General features: G+C 45.5%; 1 protein-coding gene across 1 annotated transcript in view; it reads right to left on the bottom strand.

Moving 5' to 3' along the window:
• Nucleotides 1-23656, bottom strand: part of LOC144797766 (aldo-keto reductase family 1 member B1-like) — a 207643-nt gene that overhangs the window by 31969 nt on the left and 152018 nt on the right. Inside the window, exons 6-7 of the mRNA XM_078668557.1 lie at nt 23226-23309; nt 2850-2932 (exon numbers count right to left, since the gene is read on the bottom strand). Of these exons, the coding sequence (XP_078524683.1) occupies nt 2850-2932; nt 23226-23309 (167 nt within the window). The remainder of the gene's footprint in view (nt 1-2849; nt 2933-23225; nt 23310-23656) is intronic.

The following is a 23656-nucleotide window of genomic DNA, read 5'->3' as shown; positions in this document are numbered from 1 at the left end:
GGGACAATGACGCTCCTTTCTTGGCAGGCAGGAGGGTACCGGCTATCATGTTCGCCGATGATACCCTCCTGCTTTCCAAATCCCCGATGGGGATTCAGCGGATTTTAGATGGATTTGGTCTTTTCTGTAGACAACATGGTCTTGAGATCAATACAGAAAAGACCAAATTCATGATATTTAATCCCTCCCCCAAAACTAGACCTAACCCATCCTTGGGCCCAGCAAGACTGGAAAGGGTAAAAACCTTTCAGTATTTGGGTGTAACCCTACATGAGAACCTATCTTGGGAACCCCAAATAGCAAGATCCCGGCTAAAGCTGTCTCAACTGTCGGGTGCAATTTTGAAGGTCGCGGGCACTTCAACTTTTAAACCCATTAGCCCGGCATTAGAAATGTATAAAACCCAAGCTAAAGCGGCCGCTCCTATGGAAGTGAGTCCTGGGGGTATAAAGCAGGGACAGAACTTCTGAGTGTAGAAAATATTTTTCTTAGACGTCTCCTAGCCCTCCCCCGTGGCACACCCCTGCTCCCCTTGAGATTAGACGTGGGTCTCCCCTCCATAGTAGATGATCTGGAATTAAAGCCTTTAAGATTCTGGCACAGGCTTTGGATCACAAGCGAGCTTGCTCACTATAGGCAAGATCTCATTCATGTAATGAACCTGAACAAGCGTGACAGAATTCCTTGGTTGGTCTTCATTAAGAAAGAACTGTATCGGCTGAGACTCCCGGAGTTATGGGAGGTTCCTGAACAGGGCTGCCAAAGGGTTTCCCGTAAAAGATTGGTGGAAATATACAAGGAAAAAAGTGTATTCTCTTTGGTAACTGCACCGAATAATGGCATTTTAACAGACCGATTTCTGGATTCCAAAAATTCTTATCAATTTGAAGGTTTTATGGACATAATTTTCCCCACTTTAGCACGAAAATTGTTCATCCAATAGAGATTAGGCACTCTGCCCATTAAAACTTTTACCTGCAAATGGACTAAGAGGGATGATAAAATCTGTCCAGGGTGCAACAATCATGATGAGGAGGAAATTCATGTTCTGTTCTTCTGCCCAGCCTACAATAGACCAAGGAAATATTGGCTTGTGCCACTATGTAGGACCTTGGGCATAAGGAGCCATCTGCACTCTTACAGAATATTGAAAACTTGTACTCTGCCCCACATAGTCTTTGCAGTTGCCAAATACATAATGGCTATGTGGCAGATAAGGAATAAACTATTAAAAGACTGACATTGATATGAACTCTAATGCTACCCCCCTCTATGAATTGATTCCCAAGGATATGATTTTTTATGATATGTTTTTAATGTTTTTTAATGTTGAATGTTTTTGTTGTATCTTTTATGGTCTAAAAGACCGAAATAAAGAATTTTTGGATTTGGTAGTTGCGATGTAAAAACCGCCTTGTAAAAGCATGCATAGTAATTGCTTACGTTATAGCGTCATATAATCCCATAAATGGAGAAATCTGCAAGAGTGAGAAAAATGTGTAGGTTGTGTCTGGTAGTGAATTACAGAGGCATGAGGTGGATTTAAGACTACCAGCCTTGGTGCTGGGTGTGCCGTCATGTAATTGCACAGGCACTGGCTTCTGAAAAAAGTTTTGGCATCTGTATTTTTTCTTTTACAAATTAAACACTGGGTTTACTATAGAGCTATCTAGGGCAATTGAATTGTAGGGGCACACTGTTCCTGTATGCGCTCTAGAAAACATTTCCCATCACTTTACAGACAAAGGAAACATTCTGCATGAGCAGGCGATGCCAACCAACATTTTACTTATCACAAAGGAAGGCAAACATCCCCACATAGCCAAACCAAAAATTAGCTACCCATCTCGCCTATAACAGTTCTAAAACACCAAGATGAGGGTATTTGACCACTACTTAGAATTCAAGAAAGCCATAGAGACACATCTATTGGTTTGTTCCACTGTCAACCATAAAACATTGTAGGCATTACAAAAAAAGACTGTACTTTTACTGCAATGTGTATCTTGAATGATGCCACTACTGAGGTCTTTGATGATGCTGTCTTATGTGACCAGTGATGTCTCCTATGATGGCTGATTAGCTAAACATAAATGAGGTCTAGCATTGAATCTGGATCAAAACCATGACAGCTCTTAAATTGAAGGCAAAAGGCCTACCAATGTTTTCCTTCTTTTTTTATTACATATTTGTGGTCTACGTAGCCAGTCATAACAACCATTTATAAAAGTTGTTGTCAGTGAATTTATTTAATTCTGCATCATCTACAGATGTGCCATTTGCCCTCTTCCTGTGAGCCTGTTGTAGCCATATCCAGCAAGCAAAGTGTGTACCCTATGACCACACCCTGGGACCAGTGTCCCCACCATCCCTACATCATCTTTGTCTATGTACAGAAATCACTGGGCTAGACCCTGGCCCTATCCTCTGCCTAGACTCTCTTCTCGCGAGGTAGGTTCACTTCATTATAAGAAAAATACCCTCAGACATCTATTATTATTACAAAGGCATTTAAATGTGCCCAATGAGACCAGGGGCATCTTGTAGTTGGACTCCAGGAGACTTAAATCTACTCCATAAAATCTGTTTTATTATTTTACTTAGGACTACCTTCCTGAAAGACATACTCCAATAAGGTGACTCAGTGCGTAAACCATAAACTGATGACGTGTGCAACTTACAAGCCACGTGCTCGAATCCCATGCTCTTGTCTGCCACAAGCCCAAAAAATTGAATGCGTATAATAATATCTATCAGTTACATTACTTTAAAGATGTTTGTTTGTGACAATATTCAGCTCTTAATTATTAAAAACTTGAGTTCCACCTCTTACCCGCCAGGATACTCACATTTCCATGTCACAGAGTCGCCAGTTTCTGTTAAGGCTCAGAATGGTGTCCATCTCATCTTTAGTCAGTTCAAAATCAAATATCTGGGAATACCAGGAGAAACATAAATTGGGTTAATTGAGCAACACTGAAGAAATGATCAATAAATTGCTAATCAAATCACAGAATGATCGATACAATGTCTTGTAAAAGTTATATCACTGCAGTTTTAAGAGCATTCTATCATGGAATTTGTGTCTCCTTTACATTTTTAATTTAGAACTGGTCATTTAGCGAATACTGCAGTTTGGACAATAAGCAAATCGTGCACTACACATTAAAAAATATGAAAGTGGTAGTAACTTGCAAATACATCACAAGAAGTACGAACAAAGATATGCTTTCTGATTTGTGAATAAAGATGGAGATCCGGTCATGTCACGTTTGTACTTTAAATGAGAAAATGAATAGGAGCTTCAATCTCTCCCTAGTTATGATTGTCAATCTTAATTAAGGGAAGTGGTGGAGTACAGCGGCCATCATGAAAATAACGATAATAAAAATGTTGTCTGAATAAATATTTTTGCCTAAACATGGTTTATAAAAATTGTAATCACAAATGTATTTATTTACCGCTTACTACCCCTGAACAGGCCGTGACGAATTTATGGTAAGTAGCACGCTCCTATGGAATGCAAAAAGGATTACCGGTGGATTCGTTTAGGGAAATATGAGTCTGTTAGTTTGATTGAATAGGATAAAGGAGGGTTAGAGAAAGGAAGAGTCTGGAAATTATTTCTGGAAAATCACAGGAGTAAGATACAGGTTGAGATGAGTTAAAGGAGGGATAGAGGATGGAAGAGTTTAGAAGGGGTTATTCGGGAGATCACAGTAGTAAAATGAGGTTTGGGGTGAGTCAAGGAGGGATAATGAGGAGAAGAGTCTAGAAAAGGTTATTAGGGAGATCATAGTAGAAGAATTAGATTTAGAGTGAGTCAAGGAGGGATAGAAGAGTAAAGCGGCAAGAAAGGGCTAATATTAATATCATAGTAGTAAAATGAGGTTTGGAAAGAGTAAGACAGAGGCGGTAGAGGATATATTGAGAGAGGTATAGGATGAAAAGTGCATTGGTGGGAGTTCAAGTTTTTTTGTGTACAACATGAGTATACTAATAAATAGCCCCTCGACGGTGGGATAGCCATATACATATGGGGATAGTTTTGGGGGAGCAGTCTGACCCTGTGCCTCATGGGAACAGTCCAGCCCGAACTGCCAAGCCATGGCTTCCCTGGACCGGAAACAAGCTTCCGAGGACCGGTTTCTGGCATTACAGCCGTCTTCAGCCCGGCTTGCTTGAATCCAGTAACAAAGTGAGCAAGGGACTCACGTCTGAGCATACCCTGCCACACTTATGGTGGCCAAAAGCGGTACAAAAAGGGGGTGGTGATGGACGGAGCATCTGAACCAATCAAACACTCACACCCAGTCAAAAGATCTGGGTTTAATCCATCACCGTTCTTTAGCCCACTCTGCCACCCCAGTTCAGACATGGCTATATGCAAATCAGTCTGACCCTGTGCCTCATGGGAACAGTCCAGCCCGAACTGCCAAGCCATGCCTTCCCTGGACCGGAAACAAGCTTCCGAGGACCGGTTTCTGGCATTACAGCCGTCTTCAGCCCGGCTTGCTTGAATCCAGTGGCAAAGTGAGCAAGGGACTCACGTCTGAGCATACTCTGCCACACTTATGGTGGCCAAAAGCGGTACAAAAAGGGGGTTTTGTGTACTGTGTCTTGAAGCGCTGAATTTCCTTAATCTCCCCATAGCAGACAATTATAATAATATTAATATGTATATATGTATATATATCACCAAAACGGAATCTGGATAAACTGATAAAATCTTTAGGTTTGGATGTTTATGGGGAAGCCCCAACACACTTTAAACCATCATATACATTTTATTCAATTCTACGGAGAGATAGTATTGACTTCTATGCAGAGCTTGTAACACAGGAAATAAAAACAGGGTATCATGTGATAGGACATACGAAGCAGAAGACCTATGGACAAACACAGTTGAAATTTTACAATCTAATGAAGAAGATGCAAAGCAGACTTGATATAGTGGTTAGAAGAGCAGACAAAAGGGGTAACACAGTACTTTGCCGCTAAAGATGTACAAAGAAACGTACAAACAACCTAACAATAACGATTGTTATAGAAGAACAACAAATACAAAAATACAAGAGCTTAGAACTGAGATTAACAAACAGCTGAATACTTGCGAAGACTAAGATATATTGAGTCAAGAAGAATACATTTTGCGGAAGGAAGATCATACACAGATTTCAGCTTTTTACCTCCTTCCAAAGGTGAATAAAAAGTAAAGTCTACCACCTGATCGCCCAATAATATCAGACATAGATAGACTCTTTGAAAATGCCTTGAGATGTGTAAACCACAGTTTTACATGAGTTCGTAAAAGCATTACCATCATACATGAAGGACACAGACGATTTCCTGAAGAGAATTTACAACATTACATGGGAGAAACACTATGCAATAATGACACCAGACGTAACATCCCTTCATACAAGCATACACCATGAAGATGGACTAATAGCCATAAACACTTTTTGAGGGCGCAACCAGTATGTTTAGTAAAACATACGCAGATGTAATAGAGATGACAAACTTGTATTTTACCAGTAATCCTTTCTTATTTGATAAGGAGATATTCTAACAAATCACAGGTACAGGGATGGGCACCTGCTTTGCCCCCAGTTATGGTAATCTACATATGGACTGGTGGGAGGAGCATTTGTGCGATTAAAAACAATGTCAATATTTACTCAGCTGTGCAGCACTTCAACAGAGTACATAGAGGCAAATATAAGCTATTAAGGTACTATGTGATTTTGGAATGGAGTATAGGAACCATCTAATCCCTAGCCCCTCCCCACACACAAACATGACCAGGCTGGGAAAGCTTGCAGGCAAACATACTGGTAAGTGAGGCCCCGGACCCCACCCACCCCATCCACTGGGCACACTCAGATCATTTGTAAATCATGGGATTATTTTGGCCACCCTCCACTAGTTTGTTGAAGGTTAACTTAGTTAAGTTCAATTCAGTAGGCATCCCCTCAGAAGTTCCTTCCCAAACAAGATTAGATCCTCTTAAAATCATTGATACACAAAGTTTGGATAGCACATTGCCTTTATAGGCACTCCCCAATGGTTAACCTACAGATAAAGGTCTCCACTCTTGGTGCATGCATTGTGTATGCTGCATCTGTTAAAAAAAGAAATATAAGAACATTCATTTGAATAATACAGTCAGATATTATTTATATCAGAAGTGCAAACCTATATCTAGTGCAGAACTGGATATTTAAATCATGATTAATTTATATAAACCCCTGTTTCACAGGATTGATGTGGTGAATGACAAAAATTAAAAAATCCTACGGCCTAATTATGAGTCTGACAGTGGTGTTACAACTTTGGCAACCAGACCGCCATTGGGCTGCTGTAACCACCAGGGAACACTCTGCAGTGGTGAGGCAGCCAGGAGCTCACAATATGTTTCAGGTGCCACTGCGGACTTGCCATGCATATCACGAGTTTCCTGACCGCCAGCGGTCCCATGGAGGTTCTTACTCCAAGAAACTGCTGGCGGTCAGGAAACAAAGGGGCCCTACAGTGCTCCCCTTGCCTCAAGCATGTTGGTGCATGCAGGAGCACATGCTGTACCCCCCTGAGTGCATGCACCACCAGTTCCAGCACTGCTTGGACTTCACTGTCCATGGCATGCTGGAATGCACTGTGGCGGTCACACAGCAATGAAGCATTAAGGTTCACATTTTAGCCTTTTTACTGCACCTCCATGGGACTGCCATGCGGCCTGCCAGACCATGATTTTCCTCATAATTTGGCGGGTGTGTGGCGTTCGTTTTGATGTATGGGAGCAGGTGTTGGCGTAACGCCTCACTCCCACCCTGCTAAACTCATAATCAGGTCCTTAGTCACTTGACTAGAATGAACTAAGCATTTCTTTTGAGTAAAAATAGATATATAGGGGGCGATTACGATGCGGCCCGTAAAGGGGCAGCATTGTAATGGCATGCTCTTTTTACTTTCCATCTGCCTCACTATAATGGAGGTGGTCGGAAAGTAAACCAGCCGTCATTCCAGTTGGCTTTTGATGGGTTCTGAGAGCCTGAAGCCAGCTAGTAACCTCAAGGGCGGGCCTTTCTAGATTATGGCTTAACACAAGCTCCCATTGAGGAGAGGGAGCATGCGCCTAACAGTGATCAGTCATGTTGCATTGACTCAGTTGGGCCGCCAACTGAGTGTACTGGGACCGTGTCAGTGTCAGATGGAAGCAATTCCATCCAACATCAAATAAACCCCTTAATACCAAAAGCATGCTGTGAAATACTGAGCAGTGATAACCTTATTTCCTCAGTGCAGCATTGTATCTTTCCAACCCGTGAATTCAGGAAGGAAGGAAAGAGTAAAAATCCCCACATTTAATTTAAAGTCCGCCCGAAGGTTAATGTCAATGTACAAGAATTCACTCAATGTATTGAGTGTTCACTGTGTAAAAACACACTACACTGCTATACTAGTATTCTGTTCCTTCTGTTGATTAACACTTTATTTTGATTCCTAGCAGAGATGAAAAAAAGATTTTGTATTTCAACTTCTATGTTTATCACTTTCCAAATTTCACATGGGAATATATATTTGCCTTTAAAAATTGCATTTTTTGTGTCTGAACAAGGCCGATTTCCACAGCTGAAACACGTCAAGCACCTATACGCAATATGTCAGAGAATAAATAGCTTTTAATGTTGCAAATACAGTTTTGATGCTTGTAATACGGAGAGGCCGTCTCCGCTTTCAGCCGACATTCCCTGTGATCAGGAGCACAGAGGCACACAGCATCAAGGAGCAACGTTGGATATATTTTAACCATAAATAATATATACATTTGTTAAGTAGACCTATCAAATTTCTATACATTTTTAAACCTTAAGTTTATACATATATATTTATATGTATATGTACAGAGAGATGCACATATTTAAATACATGTATATAATCAATTTATACACGCTTACATACACAGGCATATGCTGTGCAATTGTGTTTGAATATGGTGGTGATGTAGGAAACACCCAACACTTGAGTAGTCTTTTGTACTCTTATGTCTGAAATCCATAGTTTGCTGGCCTGAACAGAGAAAAATGTACCACCTAAGGGCGGGCGGAGAACACACTCCACAGCAGAGCGGGGTTGGCCAGCCTCCGCCTCCAACCCCCAAATTAAAAACTAATTGTACATTAATTAAAAGTAAATTAAAAAACACTTACCTGTACTGCGGCGTCCCCGGGCTGCTCTCCTGCTCCTCCTCGCCGCCTGTGGGTGATCCGTGAGAAAACTGCGCAGGAGCGTGCGCATGTGCAGTGTTCGCAAGGATTATCCAGATGGCGAGGAAGAGGAGGAGGGCAGCCCAGGGCCGCCGCAGTACAGGTAAGTGTTTTTTATTTTACTGTTGATTAACGTAGAATTAATTGTTAATAGGAGGGGTGGAGGTGGGTGGCGGAGCCGTGCGGAGTTCCACAGAGTTTGTTCCCAACTTTTTCCTTGTAGGCAAGGTGTCAATATGCAGCAGAGGTTTATTTTTTTTATATATTTGGGGACTTAATACTGATGAAAAGCAGCTTGAAGGTGCATCTTCTGGAACCGGTAACCAATGTAGGCCCCTCAAGGCAGAAGAGATGTGGGCTTGTGGTTTTGCATGTAGTTTGGCAGCAAACTTCTTGACTTGTTGTAGTCTTTTCATAGTTGCTAAAGACGATCCATGGTAGAGGCCATTGGCATAATCAAGTTTAGACAGTACAAGAGAGTTAGAAGCTTGGACCTTGTGTAGGAATCCTAGGTGGGGGAAGATGTATTGCAGAGTTTTCATAGCAATGAAGCTTCATATTGCCAACTAGTCCAATTGGGCATTAATGTTCAACTTAGAGTCCATGTTAATTCTGAGGTTTCTTACTTACTTAGATACTTTAGGAGGTGGTCCCAGATCTTAAGGCCAGACGCAGGGTTGGTCATGATCGCCACATGTGAGCATTTCAGTTTTCAATTTCAGATGGCTCCATGTCATCCACTGACAAAACGGCTATGAGGCAACTAAAGATTTTGGAGTTTCCAATGTCTTTGAGGCTTTCTAGTTTAAGTAGTATTTGTGTGTCATCTGCATAGTTATAGCATGTGAGCTGAAATGCATTGTTCCTTGTCGGTAGTTACTCGTTGTAGATGTTAAAAAGCTTGGGTGAGATGATAGAGCCTTAAGGGCCCCCTTCTTTTGTGAATTACGGTTTGGATGAAAAATGGGGAGTGTGGTTGACAATTGTTCTGTTTTGATGGTAGGATCTAATCCAGTCAGAGCAGTCCCCTCTATGCTGACTTCGTAGAGTCTTTGGATTAGAGTGTCATGGTCAACGGTGTCGAAGACAGCTGAAAGATTCAAGAGAAGGATTGCAGAGGCCCCATTCCAGTCTACTGTGTTTTTAAGGTCATCCCAGATGGCGAGGAGGGCACAGATTCTGTGCCTCTTCCTCTGTGTAATCCTGTTGGGAAGTCAGAAAGTTTGGGGTTATCTTCAATGAACTGTGACAGCTGGGTGAAAGCTGCTCTTTCTATCAGTTTGGCCAGTAAAGGTCCATTTTAATGGGTCTGTAGTTGTTTGGGTCTTGTGGATCCAGGTTGTTTTTCTTTAATTTGCGGGACTTTTTTAGTCTTCTGGAAAGATTCCTGTAGATAAAGAATTATTGATGATTTATCTGACTTGTTTGGCAGCAGTGGTATTAAAAGAATGTTTTTGAAGATTTGTGGTGGACAAGGGTCAGAAGGACAGCCTGCTGGCCTGCTTGCTTTGACAAGATCCGTAAATTTACTTTGTGATAGTTTTTGGAAGGGGATTGTTGGAATGGGTTGGTGCTGGTGGTTTTCCTTTGTTTTAAATAGGAGTCCAACATGTCTGCTTTGGTTGTGTAATGAATTACCAGTTTGTCAGGAAATTGTTGACTAATTGCTTGCTAGTATATTCAGGTATGTTTGCGTTGGTAGAGAAATTGTCTTGATTGCTATTTATTTTGATCCAGGTACATTGCAGCTTTGCTATTTATTGTTTTATCTTGTTTGTATTTCTGTATCTCTCCAAAGTGCTTATTTTCTTTTGTCCTGTTTTATTGTTCTTAATGGTATTAGGATTTCAAAAACTTTACGAGAGCCACTCAACACTTTCAACTGCATTTATGGTATCCAAATCTGTGTAGTATGTTAGCTGTATTTCTAAGTATTCAATACTGACTTTGTTCCATTGTCGGTAGGTGGATGCATGTAAGGTGGCTTTAGGTATGTTGATTTGTTGAAAAGCTACAAGATGGTGGTCTATTCATGTGACTGGAGTCATCCTTTGAAAGGTAACTAGTTATGATTTTGCAAAAATTACATTGAGGATGTGTATAGTGAAGTTTGTGGATGATCGGATGTATGTTCAGTGTGTCTAGATCAGTGATGCTTGTTCTTGGATGGGGCATATTGGATTTATCATACCATATGATTAGGTCAGCAAGGGTGCACAGGTTGGAGTGTAGTGTCATAAGTTTTGTAACTATGTCTATAAACATGTCTGGGAATGTTGCATTGTTAAGCAGTGGTCTGTAAAGTAGGTGGAAGTTACAGGAGGAAGTTGGTGTTGGGTTGCATCTGGCGAAAAGAGCCTCACAACGTTGTTTGGAAATGTCATCAAGTTTGGTGAGATTTATTGTTTCCTTGAGTATAACAGCTAGTCCACCACCTCTTTTGTCTATGCAATTTTGCATTATCAGTTTGATAGCCTTGTGGAACAGCTTTATGCAACATCAGAGCCATGTCATCTCCCAGCCATGGCTCAGTTGCGAAACGTATGTCAGGATGTGTGTCATTGTTTAAGTCTTAAATTTCATGCTTGAGAATAATTGAGCATTTATTAGTAGGCAGTCTAGAGATTGTGTTTCAGCAGTGTTGTAACTTTTTTAGAAGAGTGAATAGTAATCTTTGAACTTGTAGCAGGTGTATTAATAATGTTGGCATTAACTGTATGAAGATGGCAATAGTGTTTGTCTATATCCTAATCCTTGTCCAGCAGGCTTAGAAGGCATTTTGTTGGGTCTACGTGTGTAGGTGGTGAAGATGGTGGTTGAGAGTAACTTGGTCAGCTATCATTGTTTTTATACTGTATCCTTGTTGTGTAACAGACAAGGAGAAACACGTTTGTGAAGGATGGCATGTACCTGCTAGCCATTACCGACAAATACCCTATTTATCTGTCTCCTGGCAGGCAAGGCATACTGTCCTCCTAGGTGTGGTTTACTGCAGTGACCAGCCTGGGCTGTGTATCTGAACTGCACATGCCAGGTTGGATGGTAATTTGCCTGCAGCCAGCCTGACATGCGTCGTTCAGGCATCCCCAGTTATCACTGTATGTGAGCTGGGAGGCAGAGTCACAGCCCCATCGGTCTTTGATGGAATGCTGTGTTCACCTCCCAGCCAATACTTTCACTGCTCTTATTCTGTTTACTATTATAAACAGCATGAGAGCCGAGCTTTTATTGACTGTGTTGGACTTGCACCTGCTTGCAGGGTCATCCCGCAACCTATTGCCTTTCCCCTAGCCCTTTCGCTGTGATGGAATTGGTGGGTTCAGGATGTTGGACACGTTGGCGCTGGTTGGCAGTGCAAAGTGTGTGTGCTTTCTGCCTTACATAGGTATATTAGGACCCCCCCCTTTAGGGGACATCTCCCCCATGGTAGGAAATGTATATGCCATGTGTGGTGTGAGAATAAAATAATACATGCTGTGTAATGGTGTACGCACCTTTATTTTCACCATTGCAGAAATGTCACTTTTAAAATGGACGCCATTTCTGTCTGCTTGTGCTGCCTGCCTGAGGTGGGTTGGCAGTCTAGTGTTTGAAGTGTCAAGGTGCTCTACACTTCCCCCAGTGACAGTGAGAATGGAACTGCCAGGGACCTTCTAGAAGCTTCCAGCTCTTTCTGGTAGGTGGGAGGAGGGGTGTATATGTAGAGCAGTAGAGATGCCATGTGCTCAAACTGAGGGTGGACTGGATGAGAGGGGACACTCTGTCAGGAGGTATCGCCACATGGGCCTGTTTGCTGGCCCCTGAGCCCATCTGTACCCCTCTGCTGTCCACAGGGCCAGTGAGAGCCTTTGCTGGAGTGAAGACTGCTGTGTCAGGAGGAGTGCCACTTTATAGGAGATGACTGCTTCTAGGAGCTGCTGTCCTGTACTGATGAGTGCCCACTGTCTCCTGATCTTGCCCAGCCTGCCCTGCCTGCTCTGCTGCCCTAGCGCCTCTTGAGTGCTATACTTTGACTGCCTGCACTCCAAGGAGGTGAGGAGCGTGGGCGCTACTCCCATGGGTGGGACCCCGGGAACTGTGAGTCACCGAGCACCTGGTGAGCGCCATATTTGAAGTGACTGTGCTGCTCTGCCTGCACTCTAGTGCCTGGTGGGCACTGTTTTCCTGAAGTGGTACACTATCTTCTGTCCCTGAAGCTTCTAGTGGGACCTAGTGACTCGCAAGCGCTATATTCAAGGTGCCAGGGGAAGAAGAGCTGTCGCCTACTGTGCTGTCAAAGCGCTATATTTCAATTCTCCTGCGTGTGTGCTGCATTGGGGTGCTGCCAGAGTACCATATGTGCATTGACTGTGCTCTGCTTGCTGCCAAGGCGCTACAACTGTGCCCAGGAGAAGAGGAGCGGGCGTCTGCAGCGCCGGTATTCTAAAGCGAGACGAGGGTATCCTGGCGTGTGGGATTCCCCCCTGCCTGCTTGGTTGACAGTGGGCAGCTGCAACGTATTGGGGGGCATTGTACTCCTCAGGAGAAGAGAGAGAGGAGTGAGAGACACTTCTGCCCTACCCCAGTGCTTTGCACACTTTGCTTTTGCTGTTTTTGCAGCCAGCCCTGACTTTGCGGGACATAGGGTATTTGAGCCCCGGAGAGAGGCCAGTTTGCATTGCTGATTTTGGGCCATTGGTAATTTGATAGCCCCTGAGTAGGGCCTCCCAGGCGCTGTTAATGTTGCTTATGCCTGAAGCATGTGGTTATATCGCTAATGGTTTCTTTCCCATCTAATGCTTCCAGGATGTTTGGGGGTTAATATGCTAATGTTCAGTCTTAATGTGGGTAATGATGAAATGCCTCATGTGTATGCCCCATGTACCGCAGGAGGTGCCTTATGCATCTGCTAATGCCTAAGGTGATGTTGCCAAGCGTTTTTACCCTAATAAGAATGCTTCATGCCTACAATGTTTATGCCCACAGGTTGATGCCTAATGTTTTTCCCGCCTAATAGGTTATTTATACTGTTTGCTGGCAATGCTTTTACCCTAATGCTACCTTGTGGGGGTCCTGCGTAAAGTGCCTAATCTAAGGTGATTTAATGCTCCCATGGTTTAGACCCCAGCTGAGTATGGTGTGCCTAATGATATGCAGAATATGTTTTCAGGTCCTCTGTGGCGGTAAGCCTATGGTGTTGATTCAGGCTTTATGCCTGACCACTGTGCGTTTTATGCCTAGTGCTAATGGTTTCCTTTCCCCTAAGGCTGCAATGCTGGCGTTTTACATACTATGCCTAACCTGAGGTTCCCATTCCAGGCTAGTTATGCATAATGTGTTTTCATGATTAATGCCTTTAATGCTACTGTTTTTCCCTAATGCCTACGTGGCTGGTTTCATGTTTAGGCCTACCTTGACAAATGCCTAAAGTGATTTATGCCAAGTGCATGTCTACTCACCAGTAGGTATGGCCGGTGAGAAGTTACTGCTTATGGACTTTCAGTTATCCTTGGACTTATGATGGTTCTGGCAGCGGCCCGATTGCCGCTGCCCTGCATATAGTCCCCTTGTGAATTATTCCCCGGTGCCGGCTGGCACAGTTTATCTGCACCTGTGATTCCCTTCTGATGTGTTTATTTTACAGTACACATACACATACTGTTTTTACTGTTTTTCACCTAACCTGGTGTGGAGTCTCTTTTTGTAGTGTGCCTTGTGTGTCGCCTGTGTGTGCTGCGCGGATGCTTTACACATTTCCTCTGGAGTTTGGACCGCCCACTCTGCACCATGCTACCCGTTTCTAACAGGCTGAGATGCCTAGTTTCACTTCCTGCATACCCAGAATGCATAGCACTTCAGTGCAGCCAGGCCGCATGCATGGGCGGGTGGATTTTGAGGAGCTGTCCAACGAAGAAAAGATGATTGCCGACTCAGAGGCAAGATTAAGAACTTGAAGCACTGTGTGTGACATTTACTGTTAAACACATGATAATTTCATTCCTTCATCCCTTCGAAATCATCAAACAGTGAAAAATTCATAAAACTGCATCAAGCGATTCGAACCCGGCAAAAATCCAAGGCTATTATGGGAAAATTGTAATTGTTTAAAGCAGCACACAACTGCAGGCTCTTAAACTGATAGTCACATTTGGTTTGGGATATTTGTCTGGAAACGTTGGAAGGTATTTTAATAAATACACAAAAAATGATGTATGATTTAGCTCCCTTCGGCGGAAAAGCTACCTGCACATCCCAATAGGGTCGAGTCATCATAAATGCTACCTGCTAGTCCAGTACAATAAAGACTGATTATAATTGGTCGCTGCTGAATGATAGATTTAATTTTTTCTTCTAATGGCTCAATTTATGCTTTCTTCTTCAACAAACATAGCCTAGGACTCTGGGAACCAGGGGCCACATCAGTGAGTTTTACATGCATATCTGTCAGCTTATTATGGGTTGTATGGAAAAAACCCACAAGACATCCTACTAACCTTGTATCATTCTGATTACATAGATACTATGGGCCAGATGTAGGAGCCCAAATACCGGTCGGTAACGGACGATTTCGGCCGTTACTGACCGATATTTAGGAATTGGCATGTAGGTGCCATCATTTTACAGAATTGGTAAATTTACCGATTCGGTAAATTTAGCGATTCTGTAAAATACCGATTCGGTAATTTTACCGATTCGGTAAGTCCAAATGTAGGTGACACTCCTGAGAGTGTCACAGGCCCTTAAGAGTCGGTATTTTACCACACAATCCTATTGTGTGGTAAAATACCGAATCCAGGTGGGCATGCACATCTGTGCATGCACACTGTGCAATGTGACACACAGACATGCCCTAAGGGCATGTATGTGTGCCACATGTCATACATGCCTTTACTTCGGGTGCTAGAGGGTGTCAAAGTGACACCCCCTGCACCCTTGCAACATTCGGTATTTACCGATTCGGTAAATACCGAACCGGTATTTCCCATTGATTCCTATGGGTTTCACAGCCCATAGGAATCAATGGGAAATACCGATTCGGTATTTACCGAATCGGTAAATACCGAATGTTACCGATTCGGTAATTCAATTTAAAAATTTACCTAAATCTCACCCCTTCATATTTACCGATTCATAAATACCGAATTGGTAAAATTCGGTATTTATGAGTCGGTAAATAGAAGTTACCTACATCTGGCCCTATATGCCTTTTAAATAGGCCCATGTATTTATCAAGCGACCCTTGACCCTTCCAGGTAGGTCGCTCCCCCTCCGCACAGCACCGCCTGTGTGTCCTTGCCCCAGCTGCCGCTGCTGAAGAAGTTCGAGGCCCTCCTCCACCCGCAGGCTACCACCTGTGCCTCATCCCTGGTGGCCAGTGGTAAGCCGTAGGTTTGCTCATCCTCCATTGTATTGCCTGCATTTTCTTTCATTGTTCCCGTTGTAGTGACTGCATTTTCATTGTTGTGTCTATGACTGCTGTTGTCTGTCTCCCCCGCTGCCTGTACGTGGTCTATGCCCGTTCTCTCCCTCTGTTCCCCTCGCAGCCCCGTGTCTCTCTGCCTGGTTTCCCTTCTGCTGCTCTCGCTGCCCCTGTGTCTCTCTGCTCGGTTTTTCCTTCTGCTTCCCTCGCGGCCCCCGTGTCTCTCTGCCTGTTTTTCCCTTCTGTTGCTTAGCTGCCCCTGCATTTCTGTGACCTTTCTGCCTTCTGTGCCACTCGTTTCCCCCCATTTCTTGTGACCTTCTGCCCTTTTGTGACCTTTCTGCCCTCTGTGCCACTCTTTTACCCCTCAATTGTTGTGCCCTTTGCCTTCTGTTTCCTTTGTTGCCCCTCACCGCCCCCGCCGCTGAGTCCCCTGCGGCTCTGCCCCCCTGAATGCCCATTCGCTGCCCCCTCACTCCCACCTCCCCATACATGCCGACCCCTGCGTGGTTGCGCCGCTGGCACGCGGCAAGCCCATCTGCGACCGTCCGCGCCTGGAACACGCCCAGCGCTAGCACCCCTGACCCCAGCACCCGCCATGACGACCGCCACCACCACCGCCACCGCCACCACCGCCATGCTCCGTCCATCACCACCCCCTTTTGTACCACTATGACGCCAGCACTCTGCACGCTCTCAACCCCGGACGGACCCACAACTGCTTCAAGGCCGCCCCTAAATGCACACACGGCCCCTTCACCTGCTGGAACTGCAGCTACACCAGCCACAGAGCCGACGAACCACCCGCCAAGAAAGACCTCAACCACCTCCGATGCATACTACTGAACACCCGCTCCGCACACAAACACGCTGTCAAGCTCTGGGACCTGCTCAACACAACCTCCCCGGACGTCGCCCTCCTGAAAGAGACCTGGTTGAACAACTCCTCCGCACCCGACATCGCCATAGCCATCCCAGACGGCTACAAGCTCACCCGCAGAGTCCGCACCAACGGAGTTGGAGGATAAATCACAATTGTCCACAAGAACAGCATCAGGTTCTCGACTAGCACCGACGACACGCTCAACACCGCCGAACACATGCATTTCCAGATCCACACAGACCCAAACTCCACCCTCAGAGGCACCCTCGTCTACCGACTCCTCCGACCCCGCCCCTAGTTTAGCGACTCCATCGCTGACTTCATCACCACCGACTACATCCTCCTTGGAGACCTGAACTTTCACCTTGAGAACAAAAACGACAACAACTCCACAACCCTGATCGATAACCTTGCCAACCTCGGACTGAGACAACTCGTCACAACGCCCACCCACTCTGCTGGCCACACGCTTGACCCCGTCTTATCCTCAAGCCCACACGTCTCAGTCAGCCATACCACCGAACTCCTCTGGACTGACCACCGCTGCATCCACTTCACCTTCCAGAAACCCACCACATACCACCGCACCCAACATGTCCCCCGCCGCCGCTGGAGCAAAACCACCGAAGACCAACTACATGCAAACCTCTCTCTCAGCCCACCCACTGAACCCTCCAACACCGATGTCGCTGCCCACAACCTCAGAGGCTGGATCGAGGACTGCGCCAACACCCTCACCCCACTGAAGAAACCTCCCTACAGAGACACCAGCAAGAGGGCCAGCTGGTTCACCACAGAACTCCTAGATTCCAAGCAAGCCTGCCGGAAACTAGAGAAGAAATGGCACACAGCCACGCAGCACACAAGGACGCCGTCCGCAACCACCACCACCTCATCAGGGCTGCCAAGAAGACCTCCTTCAAAGACCGCCTCGACAATAACGCACACGACAGCAAGGAGCTCTTCAACATTGTGAAGGACTCTCTAACCCCAGCTCCAACACCAACGACATCCCGCCATCGCAAGCACTGTGCGACTCCCTCGCCACCTTCTTCCACCGCAAGATAGCAGACATCCACGACAGCTTCAACACCCAGACAGCCCCAACAGACAGCAACACAACAGACCCTCCGCACACCACGTCCCCTTACTAGCATGGACCAGTGTAAGCGTCGATGACACCATCAAGACCATGAGCACAATCCACTCCGGCTCTCCGTCAGACCCATTCCCACATCTTCAACAAAGTAAGCAGCTCCATCGCACCCCACCCACGCAACGTCATCAATATCTCCATTGAGACCACGACCTTCCCAGAGAGCTGGAAACACGCCGAGATCAACGCCCTACTCAAAAAATCCAAGGCAGACCCAGGAGACCTCAAGAACTTCTGACCCATCTCTCTGCTCCAATTCCCGGCCAAGGCCATAGAGAAAATCGTTAACAGACAGCTAACCCGATACCTCGAAGAGAACAGAATCCTGGTCCCTTCCCAGTCAGGGTTCCACAGCAACCACAGCACCGAGACTGCCCTCCTCGCCCTCATCGTTGCCACCGACAACATCAGGACCCTGCTAGACAACGGGGAGACAGCAGCACTCATCCTCCTAGAGCTCTCCGCCGCCTTCGACACCGTCTGCCACTGCACACTACGCGCACGCCTCCACCCCGCAGGGATCCGAGACAAGGCTCTTGAATGGACCACTTCCTTCCTCTCCGGCAGAACCCAGCGCGTCCGCCTCCCCCCGTTCTGTTCCGAAGCCTCTGAGATCATCTGTGGCGTACCCCAAGGATCCTCCCTCAGCCCGACACTGTTCAACATTTACATGGCCCCGCTTGCACATGTCGCCCTACAGCACAACCTAAACATAATCTCCTATGCCGAGAACACTCAACTGATTCTCTCCCTCACCAAGGACCCCATCACCGCCAAAGCCAACCTCCATGAAGGAATGAAGGCCGTCGCCGACTGGTTGAAGATCAGCCGCCTGAAGCTGAACTCGGACAAGACGGAGGTCCTCATCCTCAGCTCCAACCTGTCAACCCGGAACAACTCCTGGTGGCCAACAGCACTGGGGGCAGCCCCGACTCCCACCGACCATGCACGCAACCTGGGAATCATCCTTGACTCAATGCTCTCAATGACCAAGCAAGTCTACGCCGTCTCCTCCTCCTGCTTCAACACCCTCTGCATGCTCCGCAAGATCTACAGATGGATCCGACAGATACAAGAAAGACAGTCACCCAGGCCCTCGTCAGTAGCAGACTCGACTACGGAAACGCCCTCTACGCGGGAGCCCGACCAAGCTCATCAATCCACTACAACGCATCCAAAACGCCCCGGTACGACTGATCCTCAATGTACCACGACACGGCCACATCACCCCCCATGTGAGAAACCTGTACTGGCTCCACGTCAACAATATCCTTCAAGCTCCTCATCCATGCACACAAGGCATTCCACAAGACTAGCCCAGCCTACCTCAACAGACGGCTCTCCTACTACACCCCCAACCACCAGCTATGCTCCACCGACCTCTCACTCACCACCGTCCCGCGCATCCAAAGAACAACCACCGGCAGGAGATCCTTCTCCCACCTCGCCGCCAAGACATGGAACACCCTCCCACTGAGCCTACGACAGACCCAAGACCTGCTGACCTTCAGGAGGACACTAAAGACCTGGCTGTTTGATCACCTTCCTCCCTAGCGCCTTGAGACCCTCACGGGTATGTAGTGCGCTTAACAAATGACTGATTGATTGATTGATTGAAGTGGTCTGGAAAGCCTATTTTGGGTGAAAACTCCTGCTTTCAGCCAAATGGGATTACATGTGTGCCGGTATTAATGGGTACATACCCACCTGCAAACAAAGATTCAAATGGGCTACCCAAAAAAGACTGAATTCAGGAAAAATATGTTATTGCCCATTTCAAATTAGAGGACTCATAATCCTTTGGACGAGGTCTTGTATTGGTAATACATGGTGCATATTACTGTTGAAATGTTGCACTCATGTCTAAACATACAACCTCCTGTAGCATTATTTTAATTCGGCTATTCTGATGCATTAACCACTAGCTCTCACATCTGCAGAAAGAAGGAGTGTGTGCTTGGCAAATAGGCGTGATTTAAAAAAATGGCTGTGTATGTAAAAATTTCAAGGAGTCCGACATGCTCTGCGCATTGTTATTAGATGCCAGATGGGCTAATGCCTCACCATTTTCTAGAGTCGCCAGCTACCACTGAGCAATGGTAGTGGATCATGTGGGGCATTTTTTAAGGCTCTAAATTGTGCAATAGATGAGAGGTAGGTGAATGAGAGTTGCTGTGTTGGGGTATATGTGGTAGGTGTTGGTGAAGATAGAAAATGTAGGAGCAAAGATGGTTTAGGATGTTTATTATTTGTGTAGTCACGAAGGTGGAGGTAGGGGTTTGTTTCTATTTTGTGACAGAATGTAGTAAGAAATTGTGTGTGTCTTAGATTGGGATGTGATATTGATGTAGTGAATTTCTGTACAGGAACTGGATTACAAGTACTGTAGGTGAGTGGAAGTTGAGTGGTAAAGGAGGTGGTGATTTGCGTTGGAGAAGAGTGTATGTGGTTTGTGCGGGGGATGGACAGGGGTAAAGAATGTTTATGTTAGATTTGGTAGCAGGATGAGGTAATGTGTCCAGTGGAGTCAAGTGTAAGGATCGTTTGGTTGTATACTTTTGGTAAAAAGAGAAGAAGGGTGTTGTAAGTGGATGATATGAGAGAGGGTTGAGAATAGGTTTGTTGGTGATGGAAAAAGGTCAGTCATAAGTAGGTAGAGGTTAAAAATGTGGTATTTTGTATGCACAGTTTGTGTGTGTTTGAAGGGAAGTAGATTTTGTATAATTTGGGTTTGTGTTGTGTTGGTAATGTGTGGATTTGATGGTGGTATAGGACAGGGTGGTCTTTTGTGTTTAAGTGAAGGAGTCATTGTGTGGCAGTTTGTGAAGAATGGTATAGAGATGTGGTTTATGAGCTTTTTGTAGTGGTTGTTGAGACACTGAAATCTGTTTAGAGTTTGTATGTTGTAAATGACTAATGAGCAGTGTGTGTTTGCTGAGATTGTGGTTGTAGGCTGAGGATCTGGATGGCTTAAGGTAGTTGCAGGTAAATGGAAAAAAGGGCAGCATTTCTGGCCCTACGCCCAAAATGGCAACTGCGCTTAGACTCGACGCCTTGAACCTTAGGTTAAAGAACCCTGGTCAGATGACCTTCCTCCATTGGGAACCCGTAACCCTATCCCTAAAGCAAATTGGAGACCTAAGGGCCCATTAGGATGGCGGGCGGATTGCCCCCGCCAGGCTGGTGGTAGCCACCGCCAGCCTGGCGGGGGCAATCCGCCCGCCATCCACACCTGAATTCCCCGCGCCATATTAGGATGGCGGGGGGACCACGGCGGACGGAAAGACCATCCGCCACTTTTCCGCCCCGGTCGCCTTGCGACCGGGGCGGAAAAGGTTTAATATGGTGGCGGTGTCTAATAGACACCGCCAGCCATATTATAATGGGCTTGTTTAGATGCCTTTCCGTGGCGGAAAGGCATGCGGTCTTCACTCTGGAGGACCCCTGTGGGCCCCCAGAGTGAAGGAGAGGAGGGGGGTGCACACGGGGGGTACATGTGGTACACCCCTTCATTTGCATAAACAAAGCGGCAGCCACCGTGCGTAGCCTGTCGCTTTGTCTATGCAAATGCATTAATGCATTTTTGGCATTGTGGCGGGCGGTGCAGAGAGCACCGCCCGCCAAAATGCTAAAAATGCAGGATGTGCCCGACACTGTGGCGGGCACATCCTAATACCCCCCACGGGACCCCCTCCTTTATGGCGGGCGGTCCCAAACCCCGGTAGGATGTCCGCCTGTCATCCTAATAGGCCCCCTAGTCTTATCAAGTAATCACAGCCCTAGCCCTAGCAACCAATCAAAACCCAAACCCTAAGCATTAGGTCGAATACAAACCCAGCATGAGGAGTCAATCAAAACCATAGCCCTATCAGCCAAATAGAACTCAATCCCTAAGTCTCATAAAAACACTAGCCCTGGGAGCCAATCAAAGCTCTAGCCCTATCAGCCAAACGGAACGCAGTGTAACCCTACCAGAATTGATATATCGCTGCTGCTTTGTGATTTAGACCCATCACAAAGACCCAGATCACAGCTCTTTGGAAAACTAACTCCACAACGCATCCTCAGTGTAGACCCCTGCATCCCTCGTCGAAAGCAGACTAGATGATGACACCGGACTCTGCATCACAGCCTTGCAGCTCTGCAGAACCAACACATCCCCCAACTGTGCGCCGCATTGTCGACGGCGGACTTCACATCGCAAGCCCTGCCAACCGGATCCCCGATGACGAAGTAGACTCTCGCATCGCTGCAGTTGACCTAACTGAATCCCTGTAGTCAGCCTGTACTCCATCACGCGCGGCCTGAACTTGTGACTTTGTCCCAGTCCAGCATTACCAGTTGGCGCTTTGTGCTTTTTGCCTCTATTTGCTCTAAAATCTGTAAAATTGAATATCTTTAGGTCTACTGATTGGATTTTAGTCATTTTAGTCTTGTGTTTATTAAAGAAAGGCCTAGTTTTCTAACTTTATGTGGTGTTTTTACTTTATTACTGTTTGAAGTGTTGCACAAATACATCAGTTGGTATTGATCCGTCACTTGTGTTTATTAGTACCCAAATCACCTAAAATAAAGCTTGTTTCAGGGAGTATTTGGCTACTTTTTAACTTGCACTAATTCACTTGCACGAAATCACAACCCGCTCCGCTGCAATTGCAGGCGTCGTAGCACACCGGAACGGCATTCGGCTGATCCGGTGGGGACCCAATGATGAAGCATGTCACCAACCAGGTTGGTGAGTGAGGGTCCTTTTAATAACATATGAGTGCTTCTTTCAGTGTATTTTTACACAGTCACTCTTTCGTTGTAGTTAGATATATTCCCCTGGGGGACTAAGAGTGTCTTTCTCCCTCACTCTCTTTTTGTTTAGAGTGCACAAATACATTGCACATTGCCTGACTGCTCTGTGCCAAGCTAGCAGAGGGTTGAGCACAGGTTAATTTAGGGTTTGCTTGTACCTTACCCTGACAAGTGTTGTGGTTGCTGCCTCACAAGGGCTCACACCCCAATCACCAACAATCCAGTTTCTCACACTTGGGAAAAAGATTGTCTTGCAAATTTGAATTTTCAATTTAAAACTGCACACAGGTTGCAATGGCAGAGCGTTTAAAGGGCTACTTAAGTGGGTGGTGCAATAAGTGCTGCAGGCCTACAAGTAGCCTTTAATTTACAGGCCCTGGGTACATGTAATACCACTTTATTAGGTACTTAAAAGTAAATAACATTTTCCAATTGGGTGTAAGCCGATTTGACCATGATTTAAGGAAAAAGCACAAGCTCTTTAGCACTGATGAGCAGTGGGAAAGTGCACAAGAGTCCAAAACACTAACATAAATAGGATCAGAAAACATGAGGGGTAAAGGCAAAAAGTTTGAGGGTGACCCTGCAGAGAGGTACAAATCCTACAATGATAAAATGCAATATATCAGATTTAGGTTCCCGGACTATGCTTTCACCCTTTCCATAAAACAAAAGCTCTGAAACCCACAGCACATTTTACCCCTAAGTGTCGCACCTCACCTGAAAGTTTTCCTTGATGCGCTCAGGGGTGACTGATTTGGGGATTACAATCACATTTCTCTGGATTTGGAACCGCAGTAACACCTAAAATAAAATGAAAAAAATACCTTAAAATAAACTTTAATCATCTTTCAAATTTACAGGATATGTGTCTTCTATCTCTTTTGTTTGCCCATACAACTGACATGCAGGTTCGCCACTTGAAAAGATGTTATGACACCAATGCTTGTGAGCTGGGGCACACTTGCATAGAACTGAAGAACATCCTGCATAATTGTTCCAAGAGGACCTACATGAGAAAGGTAACTTCAGAAAAGAAGATACATGTGGGAAAACAATTAAAACAAGCATTTTCAATGCAATATGTCCCACATTTACGCGAAGTTATGCTATTGGCATTGTAAATTACAATGCCTTTTATTTATGTTTTA

The sequence above is a fragment of the Lissotriton helveticus genome, chromosome 1_1, assembly GCF_964261635.1.
Source record: "Lissotriton helveticus chromosome 1_1, aLisHel1.1, whole genome shotgun sequence".
NCBI classification, from domain to species: Eukaryota; Metazoa; Chordata; class Amphibia; order Caudata; family Salamandridae; genus Lissotriton; species Lissotriton helveticus.
This window is presented reverse-complemented; position numbering and strand designations above follow the sequence as displayed.